We start from the raw sequence: 26,635 nt of genomic DNA, 5'->3' as shown, positions 1-26,635 counted from the left end.
GCCGGAGCCGCCCCCTCCTGCCCAGCGTTGCCGAACTTGCTCTAACTTCCTCGGCTGAGCAGGGCCGCGCCTCTGCCGCCGCCGCCGCCGCCGCCTTCGCCGCCGCGCCCTGGTGAGTAGCGCGCCCAGCCCCTACTGGAGCGTTGGGCCCTGCCCCTCTCATTGTCTGAGGCCGCCACCCCCCCTCCCCCCAGAGCGCCCTCTGGGGACGAGGACTGCTCCCCAGGTCGGTGCTCGTCCCCTCAGGCTCCCTCGTCCCTGCCCCTGGGCGACCCTGCGGGCGGCGTTGGCTTTGTTCGCCCAGATCACCCGCGAGGGACTGGAGGCCTCGGCCGGGACCCGGCTGAGCGTAACTCGGAGCGAGAGCCGCAGCAGACCACCCGGCTGGCACTTGGGACTCTGTAGCCCTCGCCTGTTCCGCGTCCCCAGACGGGTGCGCGCCGGAGCCCGGCAGGGGTGAGAGTTCTAGCGGAGGGCGGGGCTGGACCGCCGCGGTGCGGGGCTCTGCCGCGTGTCCCCAGCGGCGAGCCCTGGGATGGGTACTCCTTTTGGCTCCGTCATGGACCCTTGGCCGCACTAAGCTCCGGCCAGAGGTGGAGGGTGGCGCAGACCTGGGAGGGCAGTCCCCTCCCCTCCCCTCACCCGCTCCGTCGTGGATGTGCTCCAAGGCCCCCACCCCTGCCGTGAGTCCCACTTTGCCTTGCAAGGGTTTGGGCAGCCCGAGTTTGAGTAGACAGTGACCTAGCTTCCCTGCGTTGATTGTTGGGGATTGTGCTTGGGAGCATAGTCCGACTCCTGACCTAACTGGAGCTTCGGTCGAGTTGGGTCTGTGGCTACGGAGTTGACTTCTCCCGGGCTGCTGCTCCTGCTGGGGAGAGGTGGTGGTGCTGGTGGGTAGGAGTGTGTGTGTGTGTGTGCGTGTGTGTGTGTAGGGACTTCGGCTGTGGGGCCTTTGGGACACGTATCTGGGGAAGTGAAGTTGATCTCTATGTAGAAGCGGTCCGTGCTGGGGGCGAGGGCGAGTTTGGGGAGAGTTGTGGGCCCTGGTACTGGTCTGGCTGTTGGCTGTCGCCTGTCCCTGGGCGCTGGGGTCTGCTGGCATCAAGTCATCCGGGGCCGTGAATGCAGGGCATTGCATCAGAGCCTCTACAGGTGCGCGCTCTCTCCTGCGCTCAGTTCTCTAGGGTCTTCCTTCCTTCTGAGATGGGGGTCACCCTTGGGCTGATAGGAGTGGGTGGCGCTGCCTGCCAAATCCTTAATAGTAGTCTTCCCCCTATCCCATGACCTCAAAGTAGGGGAACTTAATGCCTTACCAGTGTTTGGCTTGGGCCACCCTTTCCTATTTGTGAAGGAAAACCTGGGGCCTAGGCCATCAGAGCAGCCCCAGCACCCCTACATCCCCTCTGTAGTCATCCAGCCCCTTGGAAGGACCGGGTAAGAGATCCTTTCTTCTGGGATCCTCCTGGGCTCTGGACCCCCAGAATGAAGCCCATACTCCTTATATCATGGCCTGATATCCCCTTCTGGCTCCTCTCTCAGCTGTCTCCAAGCTTTCTCCAATCCGTAGGATCCATAATGTCTGGGAGATAGGCCTTGGAAGCCCAGGCTACCAGAGGGGTTTTCCCTCTCATTGCCTCATCCTTTGTTGCACCCCACCTTCAGTTGGAGAAATTAATTTCTCCATCCCTGCATCTTTGAATTCCACTGCTTGGCCACCAAATGTGATCTTCAATTCATTTAACAAAGCATGGTTGAGAGTCTGGGGTGCCAGGGTGTCAGGTGCAACAGCATGCACTAGTCCAGGCTCACAACTCCTTAGCTGTCTGTAAGCTCTGTGGTTTTAGAGCCCAGGCTGGATATGTAGTAGATGCTCATAGTGTTTATTGATCTGAGCTTGAGCTCAGCTTCACAGCAGCATTCCGGTAAATAGGAGTTCAAGCCCACTGGCGCTTCCGAAGGTTTGTGGCAGCCTCTTGGAAGAAAGGGCATGAAGAATAGGGGGCCACAGAAGGGTTGGCTGCCCAGGGAAGTTCCTCCTTTACCAGCTGGGCAAGTGTTAATCTCAGAACAGGTGAGGGTGCCTCACTTCCTGTGGTTGGGAGTGGGAGGACAAAGCTCATGCTCAGTGTGTGTGTATGGGGCGGGGGCTGCCCTGCAGGTCATGGTAGTAAAGAAGTTCCCATGGAGGCTGGGGAGCAGGGAGTTCTGGAAGCTCTAGGTTCTGGAAACATTTCTTGAGGCCTCTAGGCCACTGGGTGCTCAGAGATTTGACTTTTTACTTGTTTAACTTCAACTAGAAAAGAAAGAATTCAGTTTGGCAGTGCCTACAAAGTACCTTTGTGTCATTCTTGGGAAAACTTTGCTAAATTTAAAATCTCCTGGAGGTTATGGATAAGCTTACAGCAATTTGGGGAAGGTTTCGCATATAATGATAGTTTGTAGAGACTTACTATTTGTTGAGACTTACACCAAGCACTATCCCAGAAACTTTACTTGTATTTGCTCATTTAATCCTTGAAACGATAGAGTATGGTAAATAATGTGAACATCCCATTTTACAGATGAGGCAACTGTAGCCTAGAGAGGTCACATTAACTTGCCTAAAGCAAATCTCAATGTGAGCCGGGTTTCCTCATTTCTAATCTAGATAATGCCTTTTTCTCAGAAGTGATTAAAGTTGATCAATGTACTGAATAAGCCTGGCCCACAGTGGAACTAGTAAGTCCTTCAGTACAGGTGCCCTTATATCCCCTGCTTCTGAAAGGATCTCATCTGTCTGGGCACATAGCAGGTGCCCCTGAACCCCTCCCGATTGGTGATGGAGCTTTTGTCTCCCTAAGGCCAGGGAAGGGGTAGACCTGTATTGCCGTGTACAGAAGATTGGGGAGTGAGTCATTGCCTGCAGCTGGGGACAGGGGGCAGAGCCCTGAACTGCAGTGATCCAGCCCTGCAATCCCCAAATATCAGAACAGCATGAGTGCCTGCCACCTGCCTGCTACCCTGCCTTCTTCTGTGACTTCTTCCCAAGGTTTCAGGTGTTATGTGTTTCTATGTCACCACGAACATTGGTCACAAATTAACCAAAGAAATGTTATTTAGGTTAAAGATACATTGAAGTGCCACATTTGAAAGGCAGAGGTATGGTGAACAAGAATGCATGTTAGGGTAATAAGAGGTGGCGTGCAGAGGCAGTTTACCTCTGTGACCCTGGGCAATTTATTTGAGTTCCTTGGGCCTTCTTTTACTCATTCATTTATTCATTCATTCATTCGTGGGCCCAAGGACTAATGGTGAGTCCCAGGCTAGGGACTCATGTTCAGCTCCTAGCCTGGTGCTTGTGGCTGTGAACTGGGATGATAATCCCTGTTTCCTGGTGGCTTTAAAGAGGAATATTAATACCCATGGGAAGGGAAGCAGGCTCCGCCTCTCCTCACTGCCTTGGCACATTAGCCCTTGGACTTCCCCATGGGCTATCTGTATGTGGCCAGTTGGGACAGCCACTTTTCCTAGGAGCAGGATCAGGTAGAGGCACCCCTATAGGCCTTGCCCTTCCCCTTCCACTTCTGGGACTCTGGGCATAGGGTTGTGGGAAGGAGAGGTGGTGAGGTTCCTAAAGGATGGAATCACATGGAGAACAGGCTTGAGCATGGGGCTGGGCCTGTAGAAGGGGGTGGAACCCCTTTGTTAATTGCATTTTCTACTTTTACCACCCTTGCAGGATGTTAAAGAACTGGCCACACTATGGACCTTGCTTTTGTGCTTTGTCACCTGCTTGGTTTCTGGGGATATCCAGCAGGGCCAGGAAACACTGGTGGAGGTGGTGAGACCTCAGGTTCTTCTGCATTGTGGTCAACTCACTATCCTTAGTCATAGTTCGCTCCCTCTTCTGTTTTGCCATCTAGAATAGAGGGAGAGGCGATGGTGGTCTACAGTAGTGGTTCCACTCTCGGCTGGTCATCAGGGTCCCCAGGGGACTGTGTAGCCAGTGCTTTGAGTATCTTTGGTCTAGGTTAATACCAGCATTGCCGATTTGTCTTGGCTTCTATTATACCAGTATCTTCTCCGATGAATCCGTGTTGGGTATTCATAATGTCTCCACACCCATTTTCTCCTTTTACAGGATTTTTTTTTTTTTGGTTCAGATAGGGCAGGTTGCTGTATTGGAACAGAACAGGGCCTGGCTGGTGAGAAGTGTTCAGTGCCTTGGCCAATTACATGTGAAGATTAACACCGTCCAGCTCATAGAGGAGTCAGCGATGAAGCCAGCTTTCGAATTGTGTCTGCTTTCTAGCTGAGTGACCTAGACAAGTCTTTGATTTTTATTTTTCCTGCTGGACTTAGTTTTCTCAGTGAGAAGACTCTGCCTTTCCTGCCTCTCATTGGGGTTACTGTGAAGCAGAAGTACACACTTCAGGTTTGAGAAGCAGAATCAGAGGCCCCTGAGTTAGACCTGACACTCTGGTTAGTGACTGCTGCTGTCATAGTGACAGCTGCTGTCAGGCTGACAGCTCTCAGAAAAGTGCTCACTAGCAGCTGATTCTGGGAACCTCACTTCCTTTACTCTTGGGCTTGGTGGGGTTGGGGCTGGGCAAGGTTGGGTGGTGCTATGATTTTTCTCTTAGAGGCAGTAGGCCTGGTAATCTGAACTTAAGTGGGCCTGGGTGGGCTGGGGTTAAAACTCTTCAGTTTTCTGCCTCCCTCTCTGAGCAGCCAAGGAAGAGCTTTGGTGTCCATAAGCTAGATAGGTGGAGGGACCTGCTCCTCCCTTCTCAGGCTCTCTCAGCCTGTGCTGTGTGGCTGAGAGCCATGACAACTGGCTCTAAAGTGGCCTCAGGGATGCTGGATAAGAGGTGAGCTCCTGGTGCTGCTGCCTCAGACTCTGTGTGTCCCTGGAATTTGGGGGAGTTGAGGTTGGCCTTTCTTGCTTGGATGAGGTTTGGAGAGGGGTGGGCCAGGACAAAGAGTGAGGCAGGGGTGGGCTTGAGGAAAGGTTTGGTGAACCTCATTTCTGGGTAAGCCCTGACCATGTGTACCAGCTTCTGGGCCTGTGCTAACCTACTCTGCAGGGCCCAGAGAACATCTGGAAAAAAAAAAAAGGGATTTTAGGAATTCCTAGTCCTACCACTCAAGAAAGGGGTCCTCACAGAATTCCTCAACTGGAATTAAAGACTGTGCCCTGAATCTTTTTTATCTACTGCCTGGGGTCTGAGTGGTAAGCCTAGGAGAGCTGAGGGCAGCAGCATATCCCAGGAGACATGGTACTTCAGGAAATCTGGGCTTAATTGGAAAGTAGCAGGTGGAAATAAGGAATGAGGCCACTTAGCTTTAGATTTAGGCCTTTAAGGGAGGGACACCTGGGCCCCACACACCCACTGCTGCAGTTTAGGCCATGGTATGAGTTTAATTAGCAGAAGTATTTTGATCCCCAACCTGGAGCACCCACTGAGCTGTGCGCAGGACCCTCCTCCTTCTGTCTCCCAGCTACTCCAAGGAGAGGCTCTCTGGTTGCCCACTAAATGAATGAACATTGCTGTGAAGAGACTGTTTCCTCACCAGGTCACCTCCCTAATGTCTGGCTAGCCTGTGGACTGGTTGTCTGGTTTCAGCCCTTCACCCCTTAGCCAGGCAGACAGGGTCTGTTCCTGGGACGTGGTAGGGGAGGCCAGCCCCAGCCCAGCCCCAGCCCAGCCCCAGCCCGGCCCTGCCCCAGACCAAGTAGTTCTCACACCCTGGGTGAGGGGTCCAGGAAGACTTGGAGCTCTGTATTATTAAAGAAAAATAGTTATTCTGATACTTGTTAAAATGGCAAGGCAGACTTTATTCAGGACTTTTGTGGTAGTTAATAAGGACTACTACAGTGGGGTTCTGCAGTCGAGGAGAGAGATGGTGCTCAATCCCAAATACAACATGGAAAAGTGGAAATTTATGGCTAAGGAGCATGGCGGGGTGGCTTGTTGGATTGAAATTTCAGAGAGTATAATTCTTTGCTAACTGACCCAACAGGATTCTTGCCTATTTAACCTAATAGGCAGGCTAGGGTGACCAGATATTACCTAGGGGATATTGCTTTAGGAGGATGAGGAATTTGGTCAGATAAGGAGGGTGAACGAAATGGAGGGTGGGGGATCCTGGCTAAACAGACTTAGCAGGATTCTCGCTAAGAACTGGACTCCACAAGGACAGATGGAGGCCCAAGGTCAGGCCTAGCAGAGCAGAGGGCTCAGGGGAGCCCGACTAAAGTTTGGTCAAGGAGAGACTGTCAGTATTTGGAGGCTAGCTTCAGCTTGTCTCAGTCTTGCCCATGATGCTTGCACTGGCCCGAGCTCATCACTACTCACACTTGAGTGGTGTCCCTCCTTGTGGGCATCACTCCCTTGTTTCTGGAAATTTTAATCCTTTTCTTTTCAGCATTTTCTGGCTCTTTGTTCCTTGGCTCCCTCACTTTGCTGGTTGGACTGCCCCTCTGCACCCAGGAATTAGTGTGGACCTGGAGTCTTGGTTCCCTGTGGCCCACCAGTGCTGGCTCCCTTTGCCAGATCTGTTGGGTGCCAGAGCATAGCCACTTGACTCTGGAAAACCCTCCTTGCTTGATCCTCTTTCCTTGGTCTCTGTACCTCGTATTTCCTGCTTTCCCTATTCTGGGTGAACCAGTCTGACAACTTTATGGATCTCTCCCTCTCCCACACCTGGGAACTCATTGTCTTATTTGAGCTGGGCCCAGGGAGGTGCTGTGGGGGATCTCCTTCCCCTGCCTAGACTGTGCACTATAGGAGCCTTCTGCCCGGGTCCCCCCTCCCCTTCCTTCCCTTGTCTGAGGACTTCCAGTCCGTGCACCAGCCAACCGATTTCCTCTGCCTGCATGCCTGAGGCTCCTCCTGGTTCCCTCTCTGCCCCTGCTTTCTCCTTGGCCAGACTTGCACAGGTGGCCCTGTGTGGTGTGTCTCCTGCTCCTGTCTCAACAGCCAGCTTTTTAGGAACCAGGTTACCTGCCGTCGTGAGAAAGAAGGGCATGTGAAGAAAGCCTCTTGGCTGTGGGTGGGAGCCTTCCCCCTTTCCTGAAGATTTCACTGGCTTCCACTTCTGCAAGGGTGACAGAAGTGACAGAAGCCAGCTCTGGGTGGCCGTCCTGCCCATCACAGTCATTGTCTGCTGTTGTCCTAGCTGCTTCCTGTGAAATACAGTAATGGTATAAACACGGATAAGTTTTGCGGGGACATGTCAACAAATAAGTTGGTGGTAGTGGTGGGGTATACATTCCCGAGAGAGCAAGGAGGAGGGAGTGGTACGTACCCAGATATAGGGGTGGGTTGGGCCAGTCCTGAAGTTCTCTCTGTGGGAAGACAGATAGATGAGCTTGTGGGGCAGGCGCCACCTGAGGTATCACAGGATTTGGTGTGTCGAGGATCAGTGCCTTCCTGCCCACTCTTGCAGGAAGACAGTCAGAAAAGGACTGGTCTTGGTCTGATGAGGGTTGTAGAATTCTAGGCAACAGCTGCTGAGGGCTTTGTGCTGGAGTGGACCTGGCTTATGAGGACACAGGAACTTGTTCCCAGCAGCTGAGGTATGAGGGCTCCAGGTGCCAGCGTGAAAAAATTCTACTTGTTGCGAAATCTCATTTGTGCTTCTTAATTTTGCAGCTTCTTAAGAAAGCATCTTATGAGATAAGAGAGCCAAACATACACCTTCCTTCTTTGGAGTCTTCTTTCTTTGTGGCCTTGGCCATCTGTGAGCTTGAGGTCATTAGGAGTTCTTAGTGCCTGCTGTGGTGACCTGGAGGTGAGGCAGGGAAGTTCCACTAGGTAGAAAGAGCTCCATTCATGAACCACTCCTTTTTCCCCAAATGGTCTAGCCCAAGAGGTCTGACCAGTCCTGGTTCTCATAGACATGTGTCATGCCCCTGAGAAGCAGGAGTGATTGGGGATGGTTATTTTATTGTTCCTTAGAGGGAAAATCACTTGGAGGAAATACATCAGTGCTTTTCTAGTGCAGAGTATTTATTGATGTGTCAATTAAAGGAAGCTTTTCAAAAACGTACATGTATCCTTTTAGTAAGGAATAAATATACAAATCCATCTCACAACTGTATATTGCAGTTTCCATTTCCTGAAAGGTACATGGAGTTTAGTGGTTAAGGGATTGGGGTTTTGAGCTGGAATTTTTGAGAAACTGTTTTTAGCCTGTCCTTGGAATTGGGCCAGGCCTAGAAATCTGTTGAAATAGATTTCTTTAGCTGCTAAAATTGGGATGGGTTTATAACACTAGGACCTTGAGCCTCTCATGACTAGGGAGGGTCCTGAGGAGGGTCCCTGCTGAGGCCTGGGGTGCCTGTGGTTCAGAACCCTCCCTCCTCTGCCTGAACTTGGGAGTATTACAGCCTCACCATGGAGTCGACCAGGCTACATGGTGAGGCTGTAATACCCCCAAGGTCAGATGGTCCTCTATGTGGAATAACTTCAGGTTTCCTTTCTGCCTTTGTCAGGACCTGCTCTTGGTCTTTGTAGGAAAACTTTCTATTTTGGGACTTGGGGCGGAGTGGTGAGCGGGGAGCTAGCTAAGTCTTTATTCTGGAGGCCGGCGCTCCTTTCCCCTCCTCCCACAACCGCTCCTCATTCTAGAGAGGTACCAGAAACCGCCTGCAGAGAGCTACATGTAAACGTTTTGGTGCCTCCAGCCAGAAACTTTAGGGGTTTTAAATGTCAATTTACCTTTTTTATTTAACAAAATGTATATATGATGCAAAACACATAAAAGTATACAGTGAAAATTGACATTTCCATCCCCAATCTCTTCAGTTCTGCTCGCCTGGGGCCTCCATTACCCCATGCTGGGAGCCTAGTCAAGCATCTCTATACTCCACACTTGTTTATTCCTGTGCTGGTATGCTAATTACGCTGCTCTTCCCTTCTGATTTTTACTCTAAAGTTTATCTTGGGTTTGCTCCATTTCAGCACATACATTTTAGGCCATTCTTTTGAACAGCGGCATGTTAGTCCTCTGAATGGTAAAGCATGATTCACTTTATCAGCCCCCACTGATGGACATCGAGGTTGCTTCCAGTATTTTGTTTGTGCAGGCCAGGCTCTGGGAATGCTTTGTATATGCTCATATCTCCATAGAAATGGCTAGACCAGGAGTCCAGGCATTAGGTGCTAACAGGAAAAGAAGTACACAGTTTTGATTACAAGAAGGAGAATGAAAGTTTTTTGAGTTTTCTTTTGGTGCGATCTTGTATTTCTGCAGTTGGAGCCTAGAGCTGGGGGGACTACAGTAGGGTGCTGGTGTGCTGGTTCCCACTGTAGTCTGTCTTTGTTTCAACTCAGGTCAGCCAGTCTCCGTGGCACCTGTTGTTTGCAGCCCTTGACTGTGCCCTGTGGGCCATGAAACCTTTCTACCCAAAAGTGTCATATAAGAGAGTGAAGAGGCAGCCAGAGTGTGATACGGTATGAGATGAGGGGAAGCTTCTCATTACACAAGTTTGAGCGGCTGCGGGAGTTTGCAGGACTTGAGCAGGGTATGAGGGGAGTCATGGCCGAGAAACAAGGTAGAGTTGGGAATCAGATTTTAGTAGAGCAGATTCTCCCTCAGTTTCAGGGCTTGATGTGACGGTCAGGTCTCCTGTCCGCCCTGGGATTCCCCCATCTCCTGCCTTCTCTGCAGCCCCAACTTCATGCTGCTTCAGGCTGCTTTGGGCCTGACAGCCACCTTGTGATTTTAAAAGCCTGTGTAGAAGGCACCTGGTGTAAATAAATGGATGGGTTTTTTGTTTTGAGCAGGCAGCTTCCTTTCAGAGCAGAAGCAGCGGGTGAGGGCAGATGAGTTTTTCTTCCTGAGATAGGTAGATGGGTTGGGCGAGGGAGGCCCGTGTGTAAGAGAAGGCGTAATGTTGGAGCCCTCTGCTGGCATTCTCTGGGGAGTCCTAGGGGCTCTCTGGCTGTTTTCCCATCCTTGTGGCCACTGTGTGCCTCTGGGATAACCATAATCTTTCCCTGTGTGGCTGTGGCTGCCCCACATCTGGGCAGAGCAGGGCAAGAAGCAGGGAGATTTCAGGGGTGATGGGCAGAGAGCCACTCTAAATGGAAAGGTGGTCAACATGACCCTGACCTGCTGGGTTCGAGGCCTGTGTCGCTGCCTTGTCTCTCCCACCATTGCTGCTGTTACATGGTGCCCTGTGAGAAGTCCAGAGCTTCCCATGCTCACAGCTCTGTTGTGTGGGGCTTGGGGCCTTCGCAGCACAGAGGTTTCTATTGTGGCTGGGTGGCAGCAAGGACTGACCTGTGGGGCTGAGGAGGTGGGGCCTGAGGACTGACAGTGGAGCTATTCATGGGCTCTGCCCTGGTTTCCTGCTGCCTCCCATTGTGGATCTTTTTGGGGGGAGGGGAGGTGGAGAGCGGGTGGCCAGTGTTGCTATTGTTGCTGGCAGCAGGAACCCATTATGCTTAATCAGAGTCATTTGGTGGACAGGTCTTAGCCACTCCCAGGTCCCTCATGTGTTTTCTGAGGCTGGGTGAGCTATCTAGCCTGGGCCTTGACCTCTCTCAATGCCTCCCCCCATCGCCCGCTTGCCAGGTCAGGAGGGGCCCTGCCCTTTGCGAGTACCTCTGTCAAGATCTCCCCCGCTCAAGTCCCCAAGCTGTGTCTGGAACCCCCTGGGTAAGAGTTCTGAGCAGCTGGACAAGGAGCGGGAGTGCCCTGTGCCTTTCTTGTGAGCCACCTGCCCACTGCCTCTGGGAGTGGGTTCTGCCTGAGCAATTCCGGCCCAGCTGCGCCCTTGGGTGGGGGCCAGGCGTGTGCCTGGGTTGTTGTCAGCCTTGCAGGCCCCCACTTTCCTTTGTACCTCAGTGCTCAGCCCAGTGTTCCCTGTTCCTCACTCGAGCACTCAGCTGCAGAAAAGCCTGCTTGCTGGCAGGCTGGCCTGTCGCCTCCCCCGCCGCCTGAGCCACAGCCATATCCCTTTGTTCTGCCATCTCCAGGCTCTTGAATTTCAGGCAGCAGGCAGCAGGCAGCAAGCAGCGGTCTCACAGCGCCAGTGGAAGCCCTTGAGACATGAATCTTTCCACTGAGCCAAAGGCATGCAGTCCCCTGACCGCACCCTCAGTTCCCCCATCTGTAACCCCATCTTCCCAGTGGTGTCGAGATTTCTCTTTGTTTAGAGAGGGTCTAGCCCTCTTATTGGATCAGAATGACGGTGACATGTACTGTGGGACAGAGAGAGAGGTCTCACTTGTTTATGACCACTGAGGGTGTGTGAGAGAGAGGTGGAAGTGGGTGGGGGGAGGGGAGAAAGAAGGGAGGGGAGAGGGAGAGAGATGGGGAGAGGGTGAGCTGCACAAGCACTTTTGGGAGCACTTGCCTCTTGGGTCTTTGACAGAAAAAGTCACTCCCAGGCACAAAGTATGCTTTTCCTTTACTTCCTGGTTCTTCTCCATGAAGTCTCTATAGGAAGAGTTGTCAGCATTTAGTGGTAGGGGTGGTTGAGAAAAGTTTCTTTTTATTTTGGTCTCTGTATGGTTGTGGGAATTTTTCTCCAACTTGGAGGAACTATCCCCTCCGCTTTCACGTCTGAATGTCTTTTCTCCCAGTTTTTGATGGGCAAAATGAGCTTCCCTCTGGCGGCTAATTTTGCTCAAGTGTAAGGTTTCAGGTGGAGCTGAGCACCATTCTCTGGCATCCATTTCTGGAGGTGTGCCCGCCCCGACCCATAGGTCCATCTCTTGCTTTCTGCACCGCAGCCAGAGTCTGTAATAGTCACTTGCCTTTAACAGAGAATTGTTTTGTATGAGAACTCGAAGCTCTCCCAGCTTTGTTGTGTTTAGCGTTTTATTCTGCCCTTTCAAAACCCATGCATCGTGAGATCAGCCTGGCTGTCTTATCAGACTCTCATTAGCCGAGTCTCACAAATTAGGAAGCAAGTCCCAGCCCTGGACAGGGTGGCCCCGTTGAGTGTCCTCATTTCATCAAAAGTTGTACAAAAAAGTGTGAGACTCAGCAAAATGCATTGTCAAATACATTGAAATACGATTCTGCTTTCAGGGTAGTTGGCCCCCAACGAGGTTGGGAAAGGTCATGATTGAGGCAACACGTTGTTCCGGAAAAGCACACGGAAGTAGAAGGCTGGGGGTGAGTCGCCACTCTGCCGCTGATCTCTGGGTGACCTTGGCTGTTCATTTCCGTGGGCATCGGTCTCTGGAAAATGGAAGAGTTGCTTAGATGAACTTTGGAAACTTTTTAGCTGTGACTTTCAGTTCTATGAATCTAACTCCAAAACGGTTGGTCACTAGCCTGAACCCCTCTTGCCAACTCAGGATATTCTTTGGAAGAAATGCCATCAGGTGTGATTAACTGAGGGCATCCCTCCTCGGGGGAATTTCTTCCATGGGTTCTTGAGGGATTGGAGGTGGCAGTGATCACCTCCACGGTTCACAGATGTCTGTGGTTTTCACATGGAGCCCCGCTCACCCTGACTCTAACCCACACTGTCAGTTCTCAGGGTCTGGCTGTGGCATCAGGAGCCCGCTGATAAATCTTTTTGTCTCAAACCTTGGAATCACTTTTTCCTTGGAAACGCCACATTCCCTTTCTGGTAAAATTGAACCTGGGGGAAGGAAGTAAAGCTCTTTATTTTATCTCCCTGGAAAGTGAGATCAGGCTGTTAAAAGTTGAAAAAAAAAAAAAAAACCACCCAAAACAATAAGAGATAACCCTTTGTATTTAAATGTTCCTTTTTCTCCTGGGGTGGGGAGGGGCGTCAGTTTAAATTTTGTCTCTATTTTGTTATAAATACCAGGAGACAAAACCATCTTTTCACTTGTGCCTCTTCAAGGTGGGTGTCTAGTCCTTTATCTGTCTTTCCACCCAGCGGCCATCCCCTGGGCCTCCCATGCCTGTGGCTTTCCTCCCATTGTCTGCTGGGCCAGGATCAGCCTCTGTGTCACTGCTGTGGTCTGTGTTGCTGCCATATGTCACAGGAGGCCTGTGGTCTGGTAAGACACCCAAAGGGCGGGGAGTCCAGCTTCACTAATAATTTGGTTATTGTGGCTTCCACAGCTGTGAAATAGGAATAAAAATAACCTGTGAGAATGCAGTGGGATGCACTAAAATAATGAAAAAAGTCCAGAATTAAAGCATTCCTCCAGGAAAGCTGAGTACATCCCTGTATCCCTTCCCATGATGGAGATGGGTGGGCTTGCCTCGTCTGACTCGCCTTAATGGTTGTTTTCCTTCCTCAGTGTTGTTGCTTTTCTGCCAGGCATCTTATATTCTCACAGTTCAAAGCACGCCCACAGGCCTGGCACGGGCCGCACTGCATCACCTAGGAGCTCGTTGAGGTGCAGAATCTGGGGTGGGGAGGGTGTCTCACCCCACACCTGCTGAATCAGAATCTACATTTTAACAAGATTCCCAGATGATTTGCATGCACTTTCAAGTTTTAGAAGCCCTGGCTCAGACACCTCCCCCACTCCACCCACCCTGCAACTCCCTCTCACACGTTCTTGTGTGTTGTGGTTTTGCAGCCTTCACCCTCTTCTCTTCCTGAGTTTCCTCAACCTTAACCAGGTCTGGCAGGCCTGGCCCCGGGGCCCTCTGGGATGCAGGTGTCCTTGGGCACTGGGGGTGTCTCGGGTGTTTCGGGTGGGTCTGGGGACTGGGAAAGCTGTCTTTGCTGGCAGCCGCAGGCACCTCCTCCGAGCCTGCTGGCGAGGTCATCTTTGGGGCACAGAGCAGAGGGGTAATTGGAGCCCTCCTTTGTGAAAGGGCTTGCAGAGCCTCTCCTGGCCATCTGCTGCCACTTGCCCCGCCCAGTCCTTTCCAGCTGGATGACAGATTCACAATTGCTTGCTTTTTGTAGGAAAAAAGCATTCTACATAAAGATGTTTTGGTATATACTGAAGTTCAAAGAAAGAGTCCAGAAGGGGGACTGTAAGTTTATTTTTTTGTAGTACTTTTGTAGTGGAGAAAAGTTTGAGATGCCTCTCTTGATTTTGCTAGGATCACTTGCCCACACCCTGTATTCTGATGGAAGTAGGTGGGGGCTGGTGGGGAAGAACCTGCACCTCTAGGCCTGGGGGAGACAGTGCTGGTGGGCTAGAGAACCCTGGGTTCCCCTGCTCAGCTGCTGGCCACCTTACCCCTTCCTGCCCCCTTTTCTGGGATTGAACTATACGGATCTTCAGCTGATGCCGGATTCTGCTCAGCCATTGATTTTTTAAGTTTCCCGCCACTGATTTGCATTTTTAAAAAATCTGTTCCTTCCTCAACCCCTCATTTCTTTTCTTTTGATGTTTTCAGTGCATTTTTTTTTTTTCCCCTCCAGCAAGCTTCCCTTTTCATAGCTTGTTTGGGAAGTTTTATTAGCTCTGTGAATCCTTTTCCCTAGGCTGTTTGCATTGCTCAGTGGAGGCCAGGAGGCAGGCTGTGCCCCAGCTGGGTTAGAGGGTGCTCCCAATGCTATCCTTGGAGTGAAATGAGTGGGTTGTTTGTCTTCAAACAGTATATTGTAGCAGATTGCAATTTTGGATACAAAAGTTTTTAACATCCTACAACCACAATCTTTATACCTTTCAGGCATGGAAAAAAATCGAAGAAAAGGAGTAAATGTGTATAATTCTAAATTTTCTTGTAGTTTCTTTGTGTAGGGGGAGAGGAGGGCAGGGGTAGGGCAACTCCTACAGAGAGCACATTTTAGATCTTCATTAGACATGCAGGTCAAATCCTTGCACTAGACTGGAGTAACTCCCTTAACGGCTGCTGAAGACCTAGTTATTGGAGCAGAATTTATTTCTCCCCAGGAGCAGCCCTACTCATCACTCGGAACATCTGTGGTGTTCAGGAGCCACTCCCACCTCAACCATTTCAACCCTGCAATGGCAGCCATTTTAGTTGTGTCTTGGTACCACCTACAGAAATGGGGACATACTAGGGCTCTGTTGATAGTCCGCAATGGAGAGTCTTGTTGGCTGTGGCCATACCAGTTTGCAGTGTGGTTTCCGTATCTCAGAGCACAGCCGTTCCTCCCAAACTGGTGAGTGTCTACATCTGGAATACTCATCTAGTTCACTTTTAAACCATCTGCTCTGTGCAGCATTTTCCTGACCAGTTTCCCACCTCCTCCTTCCTTCTGGTGCCCGGTCCTGCCCTCTAGCACCTTCCTGACTCCCCAGTTAGTAGAGGGAAGTGTGCCCTGAGTCACACATGGGTCTTACTCTGACTTCTTGGTCTCTACAGCCTTATGCTTGGTGCCTCACACTCAGTGGGTGCCTGAACATGCAGAAACAAGTCCTGAGGTGTTTGTCTCTCACAACAAAAGCTTTTTCACCCTGAGGGACTAGCAGAGAAAGTTTGTGTCCTGATGGATTGCTGTGCAGATTGTCTTCAGTCCTGCCAGTCTAGGGAGCCCTTAGCCCTCAGGTCTTTAGTTGATAATTCCAGAGTGGATAGAGGAGGACCCAGTCCAATCCTCCTGAGGTTTGGAGTTTAGGGCACGTTGGCCTCCAGGGTTCTTGTCCACGTTGGAGATGTCACTGTAAACTGGGTCCAGATTCTCCACATTTTGTGTGCAGCTGGCTTTTGGGTGTAGACATTTCTCGTGGACTTAGGTTTTCAGAAACAGGCCTGCCATGATAATAAGGGCACAGGGCACTGTGCACTGTGGCAGGCTGAGCTTTCCATCCTTCCATGAACTGGCAGCTTCCCCTTCAACAGCAGAGGGAAAGCAGCTATGAAGCCAGGAATGCTGGGCCTCCTTTTGCTTAGCTTTTGAGAAGTTGGGGCCAGCAGCTGTGGGTGACCTAGCCCTGCCTCACCTGGGTGAGCCAGTACCATCCTGATGCTGCCAATGCAGTTGAATGAGCTGCTTGATGAATCATTCTCAAGATCTGTGTTTGAGCCCTAGGCTTGTTCATTGTTTAAATGTTTTATCTGACCACTCCCTCCATTTTTTTTTTTTTTTAAAGAAAAATGACCGCAAACTACATTTTGACTTGAGTTCAGTCATTTCGTAGAATCTCCCTTAATTTGGGTTTCTTGGATCTTTCCTTATGATTAGATTCAGGTTATACATTTTCATCAGGAATACCACAGAAGCGAGGTGTCCTCAATGCATCCCCTCGGGAGGGACTGATGTTGGCTTGATTCATAATGGTTGATGATGACAGTGATCACACTTGGTTAAGGTGATATCTGCTTGTTTCTCCCCTGCTGAGTTGCTATTGTACTCTTTGTAATTACTAAGTGTCTTATAAGGAAAGACTTTGAGACCATGTGACTATGTCATTTCTCATCAGGCTTTCATCAACTAGCTTTAGAACCTGTTATGGTGTGAATGTTTTGTGACCCCCCTCCCCCATTCATTTAGTTTTGAAATCCTAATACTCAATTTGATGGTATTAGGAAGTGGGGCCCTTAGGAGGTACTTAAGTCATGGGAGTGGAGCCATTATGACTAGGATTAGTGCCCTTTTAGGAGACCCCACAGAGCTCTCTTGCCCCTTCTACCATGTGAGGATGTGAGGATATGGTAAAAAGCTTTGAACCAGGAAGAAGGCCCTCACCTGACCATGTTGGTGCCTTGATTTTGGACTTCCCAGCCTCCAGAACTGTGAGAAATAAATTTCTGTTCTTTATAAGCTAGCCATTCTGTAGTATTTTGTTACAGCAGCCAGAACAGACTAAGACAGAACCCATCGATTATTTTTAATGGAATCATTTATTTCTGTTATGGTTGCTGAATGGTGATGATTTAATTCGATTAATTCCTTCTACATTTATCATTTGGTATAATGCTGTAAAGAAGTTTCCCTTCTCTCCCATTTGTTTATCCATTTATTTATATCTTAGAATGGACTCATGGATTCTTATTTAGAGTTAAAATCCATTACTATTATTGTTTATTTTGATGCTCGATTGTTCCAGACTTGGCCAGTGGGGGTTTCTTTAGACTGACTGCTTTGAAGGACAGCTCTTAAAAATGTGAATTTCCAGGTCTGTCACAGTCCCATTGAAGTCTCATGAGCATTTTGGAAAAAGCTTCTTGAGTGATTCTGATGTTCTGTGGAATTCGGGATCAGCCCGACCAGGACTATCTTTTTCAAGTGTGTACCTCACAGAACCTCCCCTTTCCTCCCAGCCACCTGAACTGACAAGTGACCTGGCCACTTTCATGCTGGGTTTTTGGGTCAGAGTTTTTTTTTTAACAAAGACTCCTATAGCTTAAAAAGTAATAAAAATAGTAAGTTTGAAAATCACTGGATTAGGTGACCTCCATTCCAGGCCCAGCATTTCTCTCACTGAGACATCGCCTCCTCGCTTTCCTCCTCTGACCCACATCCATTCCTCCTTCTTTCCCGATGGCAGTACTGAGATAGACAAATGTCTCCTCACCATATTAACAAAGAGGCCCCTTGGTGCTCCTTAAACTTAGCAGGTTTGGGGTTGTGGTTTTTTTGCTGGTGGAAACTCATAAAGCTGTTTGCTAGTTCAGAGTATCATACAGGAAGCCAAGCACCTAGAACCCCATGCCTGTCGGAGAGCCTGGTGGGGCTCATAACTCATGGCCTAGGCTTTCTTAGACCTCCACATGAAGGTCATCTCAGGGCTAGCAGTCAAGGGACTGAGGGTCTTAGAACTTTGGGAACCTCCCTTGCCCCATCACTCTAACCCCTGAGTGGCCTTGTAGTATCTTCCTGTGGTAAGTGTTAAACTTCTGGATCCCTATGAGTGATTACTGCCCCTGTTCCAATTTCCATTGTTTCAGGCAAAGCTTGGGTATAGGGAGTTGGGCCCTAAGGCTATGGGTTAGAGTAGGACATAGATACTTCTTACTCTCAGAGTGATGAGTCAGAACTGAGTGGGGAGCTCATGGATTTGAGCCCCTCCTTTCCCTCTCAGAGGGTGCCAGTGCTTTGGGGCTGAGAGACACCTTTCCTCCATGTAGGATTCCTATGGACAGGGAGGCAGCCTGTTCTGGCCTGCCTTTGTGATCCTCTTTCTTACTGGAACCTATTCCCCCCACATGCATTCATCTGTCGCCTCCTAGACTTCTCCCTTTGGGCCTTCTCACCTTTTCCTTTGCCCTGTCTGAATGTTCCCAGCACCCAGTGGGCTCTGAGGACTCCTTTCTATGATGGTAGGAATGTTCAGGGCCTATGGTGTACTCTATGGAGGTGCAGCAGAACCCCTAGCTTCCTTGGCAATATGGCTGCCCTTCCTTGGGATGGGTCTGTGACCAGGTCAGGTGTTAATTTTGGAGCCTCGAATGCCAAGTGAGAAGGATGAATCTTGGTGAATGGCTGACTGGAGTACGAGGGAGAGAGGAGGCAGCAGGATAACTTGGTTTCTAGCTTGGAACGTGGGTGATAATGTTGTCCAGGTATAGCATATTTCAACTGGATTCTCTGCTAGAGTCTCACAAGAGATCAGCAGGGCTGCATTTCTTTCTGGAGGCTCTAGGGAAGAAGAGTCCACTTCCGAGTTTACTCAGGTTGTTGGCAGAATCCAGTTTCTTGCTGTTGTAGGGCTGAGGTCCTGTTTCCTTATTGTCAGCCAGGCTACCATTAACTCCTGAAGCCTCTTTCTGGTTCTTGCATATGAGTCCTATATCTCAGATCCTGAAACAATGCATTGTATTCTTCTCATTCTTGGAATCTCTCTTACTACTGCTCTCAGCTGGGAGAAAGCTCTGCTTTTAAGGGTTCACATAATTACATTGGACCAGTTTAGATAATTTTCCTATTTTAAGGTCAGTTGATTCATCACCTTAATTATATCTGCAGTCTTTTTTCCCTTTCTTTTATATGGTTATAAATTATACCTCTCTTTTTTTTTTTTTGCTCGATAAAAAAGATGGCAATTAAAATATTTTGAAGACTTTTTAGAGGTCTGGGTAAAAATGGTGGATTGAGTGGAGGCACCTAATTTTACTTTATCCTAAAACTCCACAAAAGTTAAGATAAAGGGAATTTTTAAAAAGAAATCAATCAAAGGGAATTTTAAAAAAAGGAATCAATGTACAAGAACAGGGAGAAGGGGAGAGGAGAGAACAGCAAGAAAACATTTACAAGCCAGGAATAGATGGATGAGTGACCCAGTTTAAAATGTAGGTGTTGGTATCACCATTTTATTAATTGGGGTGGGGGGCGGGGGGCGAGGATCAAAGGAGCATTGGAGGTAGCTAAATAAAGAACTGTTTGAAAGCAGTTGATGTGTTAGATACTTAGATCCCTTTCCTTCCTCCATGATGGGTGGTGACTGCCTCTCCCCTCTACCTGGACGCTGGAGATTCATTCTGCAGAAGGAAAAACCAAGGACCCGGAGACTTCAGGTACTCTTGGAGGTTCATATGGAGATCATCTCCACTCTCCAGCCTTCTACCCCCACTTGGTTTCTAGAACACTAACAGCCAGCCCCTCCCCTTCTAGGCAGGAGATTAAAAGAGATCTCACTGGGGAACCTGACTGGCCTAAGAGGAAATAACTAAAGATGTTGAAAATGAGGATCTCCTAGCAGATGGCTCAGCAAGATCACCCTACACAGAAACTCACCTGCCTAAGGACTCAACTCTTCCAGATAGTTCTTAGGCATTCAGTTTACTCTTAGTCATGAGGATTACTTAAGCATGAGGATTATGGAGGATTCCTAACACCTGAAAAAAGTGCCTAACATGAAGGGAAGCAAAATAAATTGGGAAAAAAAGCAACATTAAACATTCTATTTAGAGAGAAGAACATCTTGAAAACAAATAGACATTTTCCTAGAGATAAGAGAAATATCATATCTATGAAAGTAAGAATAGGATACTATAAAACAATTTTGAAAACAAAAAAGTACTAAAAGTTAAAAAAATAAGGTCAGAGCACAGCTATCAATAGAATTATTAGAAGATAAAGGTGAAAGAGTCTTCCAGAAAATAAAGAAGATGAAGACATGGATAATAGAGCAGAAGAGGTAAGAAAATGTAAGGAACAGCCCGGATTCTCATACCCATTAATAGGAAGGAGTTGCAGAAAGAGAACAGAGAAAAAATTACAAGTGGGAAAATCATCAAGAAAATTTCCCAGAAGAGAAGGATGTTGGTTTCCATATTAGAAAGGCTTATCAATTGTTGGACCAGGTGGTTGAAGATAGACCTAGACTGGTACTCTCACATTTCAGTATGCTGGGGAGAAAGGGATGAACCTGCAAATTTACAGAGAGAAAGATAACAGGTCAGATACAAAGATCAGGAATCTGAGTGGTCTGGGGGCTTCTCAATACACTGGAATATAGAGAATGTTAACAGAGCAGTAGTTTCATCATTCTCAGTGTAATTGTTTCCCAACCTGGAATTCTCTGTACAGCCAGACTTTTATTCAGGTATGAATAAGGTAGAATAAAGATATTTTCAGACATACAGGATCTGGAAAACTTGCCTTTTGCACTGAAGGATTTCTCCACACAGGTGAGCAAAGACTGGATCTCTCATAGGCTGTATCCCAAATGAGGTAAGGGGAATTCTGTGCTCTAGTTCAGATGGAAGCAGCACTGAAGACTTCAGGAGAGATTTCTTCTGGAAGAAGCAGAAATACAACATCAGATGTGAATGGATTTATTGAATTTGGAGTTAAATATTGATAAAAATCATAGAAAATTAAGCAAACAGAAAAATAAGAGAATTATTAACTCCAGAGAACAAAAAGTTGTGTAGGAAAAGAAAAGTAATCATGGTTTATATGGCTCACTGTGATAGCTCACATGGTTATAGTAATGTAAACTCTGAAAATTACTCCAGCCAGTGCTATAGTTTAACTATAATTGGAGTAGAGATTTGGGAAAGAAGTGTGAGGTGGTGGTTTGGGGGTAGAGGTGGTTTGTAGGTGTATAAAGAGAGTTATTATATCTTTGTCTTCCAGGGTGGGAAGCGGATAGGTAATAACTAAAACTGAAAAATTTCTAAGAGATATTTGGGATGTAAACAATGTTAGAAAACAAAATTCAACTGAATAAATTTGAAGATCTAATTGGCCTTATTAAACAAATCATGAATCAGCCAGCATCCCGTCTAGGAACTAGAAGGGCACTTTGAGGGGTTGTGCAAAATGTAAGGTTTTTAAAGAAAGAAGGGTGGGGCAGGGGCTATTGAGAAAAGAAAGGATTAGCCTCTTTCACCAAGGACCTGCCAAAATGGACCTAGTTTGCAAGGAGACTGTGAAGAAGGTGGCCTGGGTCCTCATCGAGAAGCACACGGGTCTGGGCAGTGACTTCCACAGCAGCAAGCGGGTGAGCCAGGAGGAAACCACCGTTCCCAGCAAGGAGCTCCGTAACAAGGTAGAGGTCTATGTCACACATCTGATGAAGCGGATTCAGAGGAAGTGGATTCAGAAAGACTTCATGAGAGGTGTCTCCATTAAGCTGCAGGAAGAACAGAGAAAGGAAGATAATTATGTTCCTGAGATCTGAGCCCTAGATCATTGAAGTTGATCCCGACACTAAAGAAATGCCGAAGCTTTTGGACTTTGGCAGTCTGTCCAAACTGCAGGTATCCGGCCTACAGTTAGGATGAATTTCAAAACACTACACTGAGCTGTTTGAATCTTTCTACTGTACTGTTATATTTTCAATAAACCATGGACAACCAAAAAGAAAAGGTAAAAAAGGAGTATTTTTGGGCTTGGACATATCTTTTCTTTGGGGGATGAAAGGAGAAGGTTTTTCTTCAAGCAGGTGACCTCTTCTTTCCGTGGGAGGTGGGTATTGAGAAGGGCCCATGTGACAGATTATCTACTGGTGCTTGACCAGAAAATTCCATACTGGTCGATTAAAATTATGTTTCTGAGAGAGATAAAACTGCAATTAGATCAGATGTTAAGTCTCAGTTTGGCGTCATGGGCTTCTAGTATGAGTGATGCCATATTGGGTTTGTGGTTTTCTCTTTAACAATGTCAAGATCAGTGAGACGTTGAAAGTATCCCTGGGAAAGGGAAGGTCTGGCCTAGGAGCTGCTGTTTTTCTCAGCACAGCTTTTGTAATAGTTGATTCTTGGATTATGTGCGGGGATAATTTTGCAAAGGAAAAAATAGCAAGTCTGGAATGCATGCCACATGATAGGAGAAGTATTGTTTCACAAAACTTATTTTAGTTGTGCATGCAAGTATATGCACTGGATCGATTTTGTCGAATGTGTTTCTTACTGTGAGCCGTGGTCAAAATTTGAAAGCCATTGTTTAGTGCTTTCTCATTGCCAGTTCACTTTTCACAATTGTGAATTGTTTAAATATTTTACAGTTCAGCCTGTGTTCCTTTTGTAATTAAAAAGGGGAAGAGGAGGAGGAAAGCATCTTACAGGTTAATATAATCCCAAAGTAGACAAGCCCCGTTTACAGACTGCTGAGGCCATCACCTTGGGGGCCTAGTGTCCAAGCAGGCATGCCACCCCAACTCCAGCAATGGCTTCAATTTGCATTGATAATACAAAGGTGGTAACGGTAAGTGTGACAATGGAAACCTTTTTAGAAAATCACTTGTAAATCCTCTACCCGATGCAACTATTTTCATACTTTCATGTTCCATTTTGGCCTTTAACCACATGCTTATAAATTGTTCCATAATGGCAAACCATGGTGTTCACATTTCATACTTAATGCATGTTCTTTTTCTTCTCTTGGTTTATTTTCTTAAGACAAATTCTTAGTTATGAGTTTATTGGATTAGGGGTATGACAACTCTTTTGGGGGAAGAGATGTTAGAATGTCTGTAACCGTATTGCTACCCAATACCAGTGGTGGTTATTTTATTAAATTAAAAGTGTAAAATAATATCTCTGGATTGTCTTTAAGTTTCATTTCTAGCGAAGGTGAATATTTTCCATTAATTATATTGTCTTTCCATTTCAGTATAATGTCCAGAATTTTTGTATGTTGCAGATATTCACCCTTTGTCATAATTGCTGTAGATAACATCATTTGTTTCCTTTTTTATTTTAATGTTACTCTTAATTTTATGGGAATTTTAAAACTTTTTATCTGTTTTATATTGATATTTTTGTACTGTGGATTGTTTTTTTCCTGTTGGCTTGAAAGCAAAGGAGATTAACATAGTCCTGAAATACCCTGTTCTTTTGGGTGCGTGCCTGCATGCATCCTTTAATATTTAGATTGATTCTGGCTTATTTAGTTCCTCTCAGGTTGCTAACCAGCTGTCTCAACATTTAAATAATTCTTTGTTTTGAAAAGTTGATTTTTGACAAACACATGCCTCCTATTTGCCATGCAAATGCTTTATTCTGTTGAAATAGTTTGAAGACTTGGAAATACATTTTTCTGATAATTGTTTCCTATGCAAAAAACACAAAAATAGCTTTTGGAGATCTTTTTCTGTTGGCAGTGGTGATTAGTATTTGGGCAAAATTTATCCATATTCTTTTAGGAAACTAAGACTGTGTATATTTTAAGGTAAATGGTCTAGGTGTTAAATACATTAGTTTGTAGAGAGCTAAGTTCTTCTGATGTAACTTGGTTTAGCAAATAAGTGGGATGTCAGGGACCACTGTCACTTTGGAGTCATTCTGGCTGAATTTTGGGTTAGATCTGGATTCTAGATAAAAGCACCACTGCTTTTATCACCTTCTTGGGGTTCTTTGTAAATGCAGCTAACACCTCAAGGTGGTGGCTCAGAAGTATCATCAGCCTTTTTTCCTTCATTGAGATTCTCCGGCCACTGAGCCAGATCTCGGGGGCTCAACATTGAGCCCTGTGTTGGAAGATGCAGCTTAGTTTGGGGTCCAGAAAAAATCTCCCCATTACCTCCTTCAGTTTAAATTCTGGGTTGTGCCTATGTGGAGACCAGGATCTTCTGGTGACACTGCGGTTCAAGACCTGCTTCTTTCTCCCCGTAGGCCGGCAAAACAGGCAGTCTTTCTTCACTGCTCCTTAGGTTAAGTGGGGGGCAGGGCCAGGGTGGGGTGGGGCGATGTAGATCTCCGATGTCACTAGTCAGTTCATTGCCTTTTCTTCACATGAGAAGGACTCAACAGTAGGTGAAGAAAGACTAAGACGTTTCCCTTTAACTGTTTCTTCTTTTGTGGGTCGGAGTGGGGAAATAAGTAAGTGTAACTGGGACATCCCTGACCCTAGACCTCGTAGGGTTATCCTGGTCCAACAAAAACACACACTGCCTGTGCCAGCGCTCTGAGTCGTGTGTGGCAAGGGTGTAAGAGGACATGTATGAGCTTGGTACCTTGTGTCATTGATAATTAGGGTGTTTCTTTCTAGTTCACTGGAGTGCACCTGGCTAGTATAGTTCTTAGTGTCTAAGTTACCTGGAGTTTATGTCATGGTTGTGGAGATTCTCTGGGTGTGATTTGGACTCTGCTGTCTGTGAAAGCAGAGTTGTTTCCCGGTTGGTTGTATGTCTATGGGGCGAGGTCGGGGGAGCCTCTAGAAGAGCGGGAAGTGGATGGTGTGGAAGTGAGTGCCCTGTGGGGAATCTGCACTGCAGAGTACTGGCTGGTCCCGTTGCCACCTGGGTGCCCATGAAGCTCCCTGTGGCCTTGCCACGTTCTCCATGCTTCACTGAAGAGCTAAAGGAGACCACGGATCTTTTAGTCCCTGTGCCACATCAGGGTAATCATTTTCCAAAGGTCCAGGCAGGGGGTAGGCGGGGATCACCAATACTGTGGGAAGCTTACAGACATATGCTAATTAGTTGGTTTCTTTGTTTTCTTCTTTGGAGAAAGGAGGGAGTCTGGCTTTGTTTCCTACTTCAAAGCATTTGGGAGAACTCTCTACTGTGGTTAGGTTAAGTGATGTCCAAGGAGTAGCCTCTAGGGTTCCTGAATTTTGGGTACCATGCCTGAGCAGCCCAGTTCCCCAGTCCCTGGGGCCCAGTTCCCGGGAGGGCATGGCCACCCACCTTCCAGGCTTCTCTAGGAACCATGAAGCAGTGGGGAGTGCTTTGGCATTCCAAGGAACAGGATTGTCTTGTCTATAAAAAGGAGCAGCACCAGGAGGCCAAAATATTCTACCATGTAGAATATTTTCTTGCTTCATAGGGCATTTCTAGCCAAGTTGGCTGTTTTCTGCAATAAACTTACTTGAGTTTTTGTTAAAAATTTTTTTTTTCTCCCATATGCATGAATCTAGTCATCTGTAGCTAGGAAAACAAAACAGTGCTTTCGGGCTTCGTGATCTGCGAAACCAATGGGTGAATGAGTATTGGTTACCTTTAGTTAGTTGCCTACCAGGAGCCATCCCTACCGCACCACGACAGCTAACAGGGTCCTTCCACCTTTGCAAAGAGTCCCACAGGGACTGCAGCTCTTGGCGCCCAGGCTGATACCTGGTCTGTTGGGCATATCAGAATTACCTGGGGAATCTGTTAAAAATGTAGTTTCTGGGTCCCAACCCAGACCTACTTATCAGAACCTCTAGAGTTATAGGGCCGTGAAATCTGTATTTAGAATCAGTCATTCTGATGCTACTAGCTGGTCTCAACACCAATGACATTAAGGATTGGTCACTAACAGCTCTGTTTTAGTTGAGGATGCTGAGGCTCTCAGAGGACAGGGACTTGCCTGGGGTCAGGTCGTGTTGCTGGAGGAAGAGGGCTCTGCCTGGGAGCTCCTGCTCACCAGTTTGCATCCCCCTTGTGGCCTAGGCTGTGCTCAGGCCTCCTGTGTGTCCTTGTGTCCAGTAGTGTCCTTCAGCATTGTGTTCATACTCATTCTTGGAGAGGACTTTTGTGAAAGTGCTCTTCTGATAGCGGAATGGAGAGTTGGGGGTGGGATGCTGTGTTCCTGTCCCCTCCCTCGCTGGTGTTTGAGGCAGACAGGACTGGCTTTCCCAGCAGGGTGTTGGCTACTCTCCCATCTTTTTTGCAGGGAGGGGGCGAGTGAACGGTGGTATCCAAGCTGTGCCTGGTGAGTCTGCTCGGTGGGAAGGATGGTTGAGCAGTCGTAGCACCCATTTCCAGAGCAATATGATTTTCATGTCCTTGCTTGGCACCACTTCTCAGAACATTACACACCAGAGGCTAGGCCACTGAGGCCATCTCATAGGAACGGATTTTGCAGTAGCCACTCCACAGCGAGGTGAGGGGGCAGAAGCTAGTTTCTTACCGGTGGCTGTGGGTAGTCTCCTCACTGCTGGAGTAGCCTTGTTTGTTTTCGCCTTGGGGCCTGTTATGTTTTGTCCTTCTCACCCTTGGAAGTGGGAGGCAAATGGAGCTGGGGATAAACATTCCTTGTAAGCCACAGATCCCACCCTGCTCTGTGGGTCAGCTTGAGACATGCTGCAGGGAACATGGTGGAGGGGTTAGAGGCTCACCTGGATTATCACTGGTTTCCAAAAGGAAAGTAGTAAAGGTGGGTCAAGACCTTCAAATTCCCCTTCGAGAGCACCAACTTTTTGTAGGATTCTGTGAGAAACTTTGGGAGATGGACACAGTTAAAAAAGAGTGACCCCCACCCTTCACTCCATGTGGTTTAGAGTGCTCTGTAACTGAAGCTTTACTACAGCCCCAGGAGGCCAAAACAGTGGTCTCTTTGGGTGGAGTGGGATGTTAAGAGGTGGAGTGGGGGTGGGGTGTAGGTGAGGTTAAGCAGGAGGGGAAGAGGAGGGAGGAGTGGAGTGAATGCTGGGTTCACAGGATCTCTGTCCAGGGCACGGTGC

General features: G+C 47.9%; 1 protein-coding gene across 16 annotated transcripts in view; it reads left to right on the top strand.

Moving 5' to 3' along the window:
- Nucleotides 1-26,635, top strand: part of TSPAN14 (tetraspanin 14) — a 57,091-nt gene that overhangs the window by 4,574 nt on the left and 25,882 nt on the right. For 2 of the 16 annotated variants that reach the window (XM_015592208.2, XM_025049404.1), the window contains exon 1: nt 1-112. The exons of 2 other annotated variants lie outside the window; for them this stretch is intronic. Coding sequence is in view for 7 of the 14 variants with exons in the window: in XM_025049395.1 (XP_024905163.1) it covers nt 12,031-12,117 (87 nt within the window). In the remaining 7 variants the exon portion in view is untranslated. Of the gene's footprint in view, nt 113-232; nt 457-534; nt 684-12,030; nt 12,118-12,880; nt 12,981-19,215; nt 19,315-22,265; nt 22,454-26,635 lie in introns of those variants that run through there. 12 more of the 16 variants (XM_006915466.3, XM_025049403.1, XM_025049397.1 and 9 more) reach the window with 11 other exon arrangements.

Source organism: Pteropus alecto, unplaced genomic scaffold, assembly GCF_000325575.1.
Source record: "Pteropus alecto unplaced genomic scaffold, ASM32557v1 scaffold155, whole genome shotgun sequence".
Lineage (NCBI taxonomy): Eukaryota > Metazoa > Chordata > Mammalia > Chiroptera > Pteropodidae > Pteropus > Pteropus alecto.
This window is presented reverse-complemented; position numbering and strand designations above follow the sequence as displayed.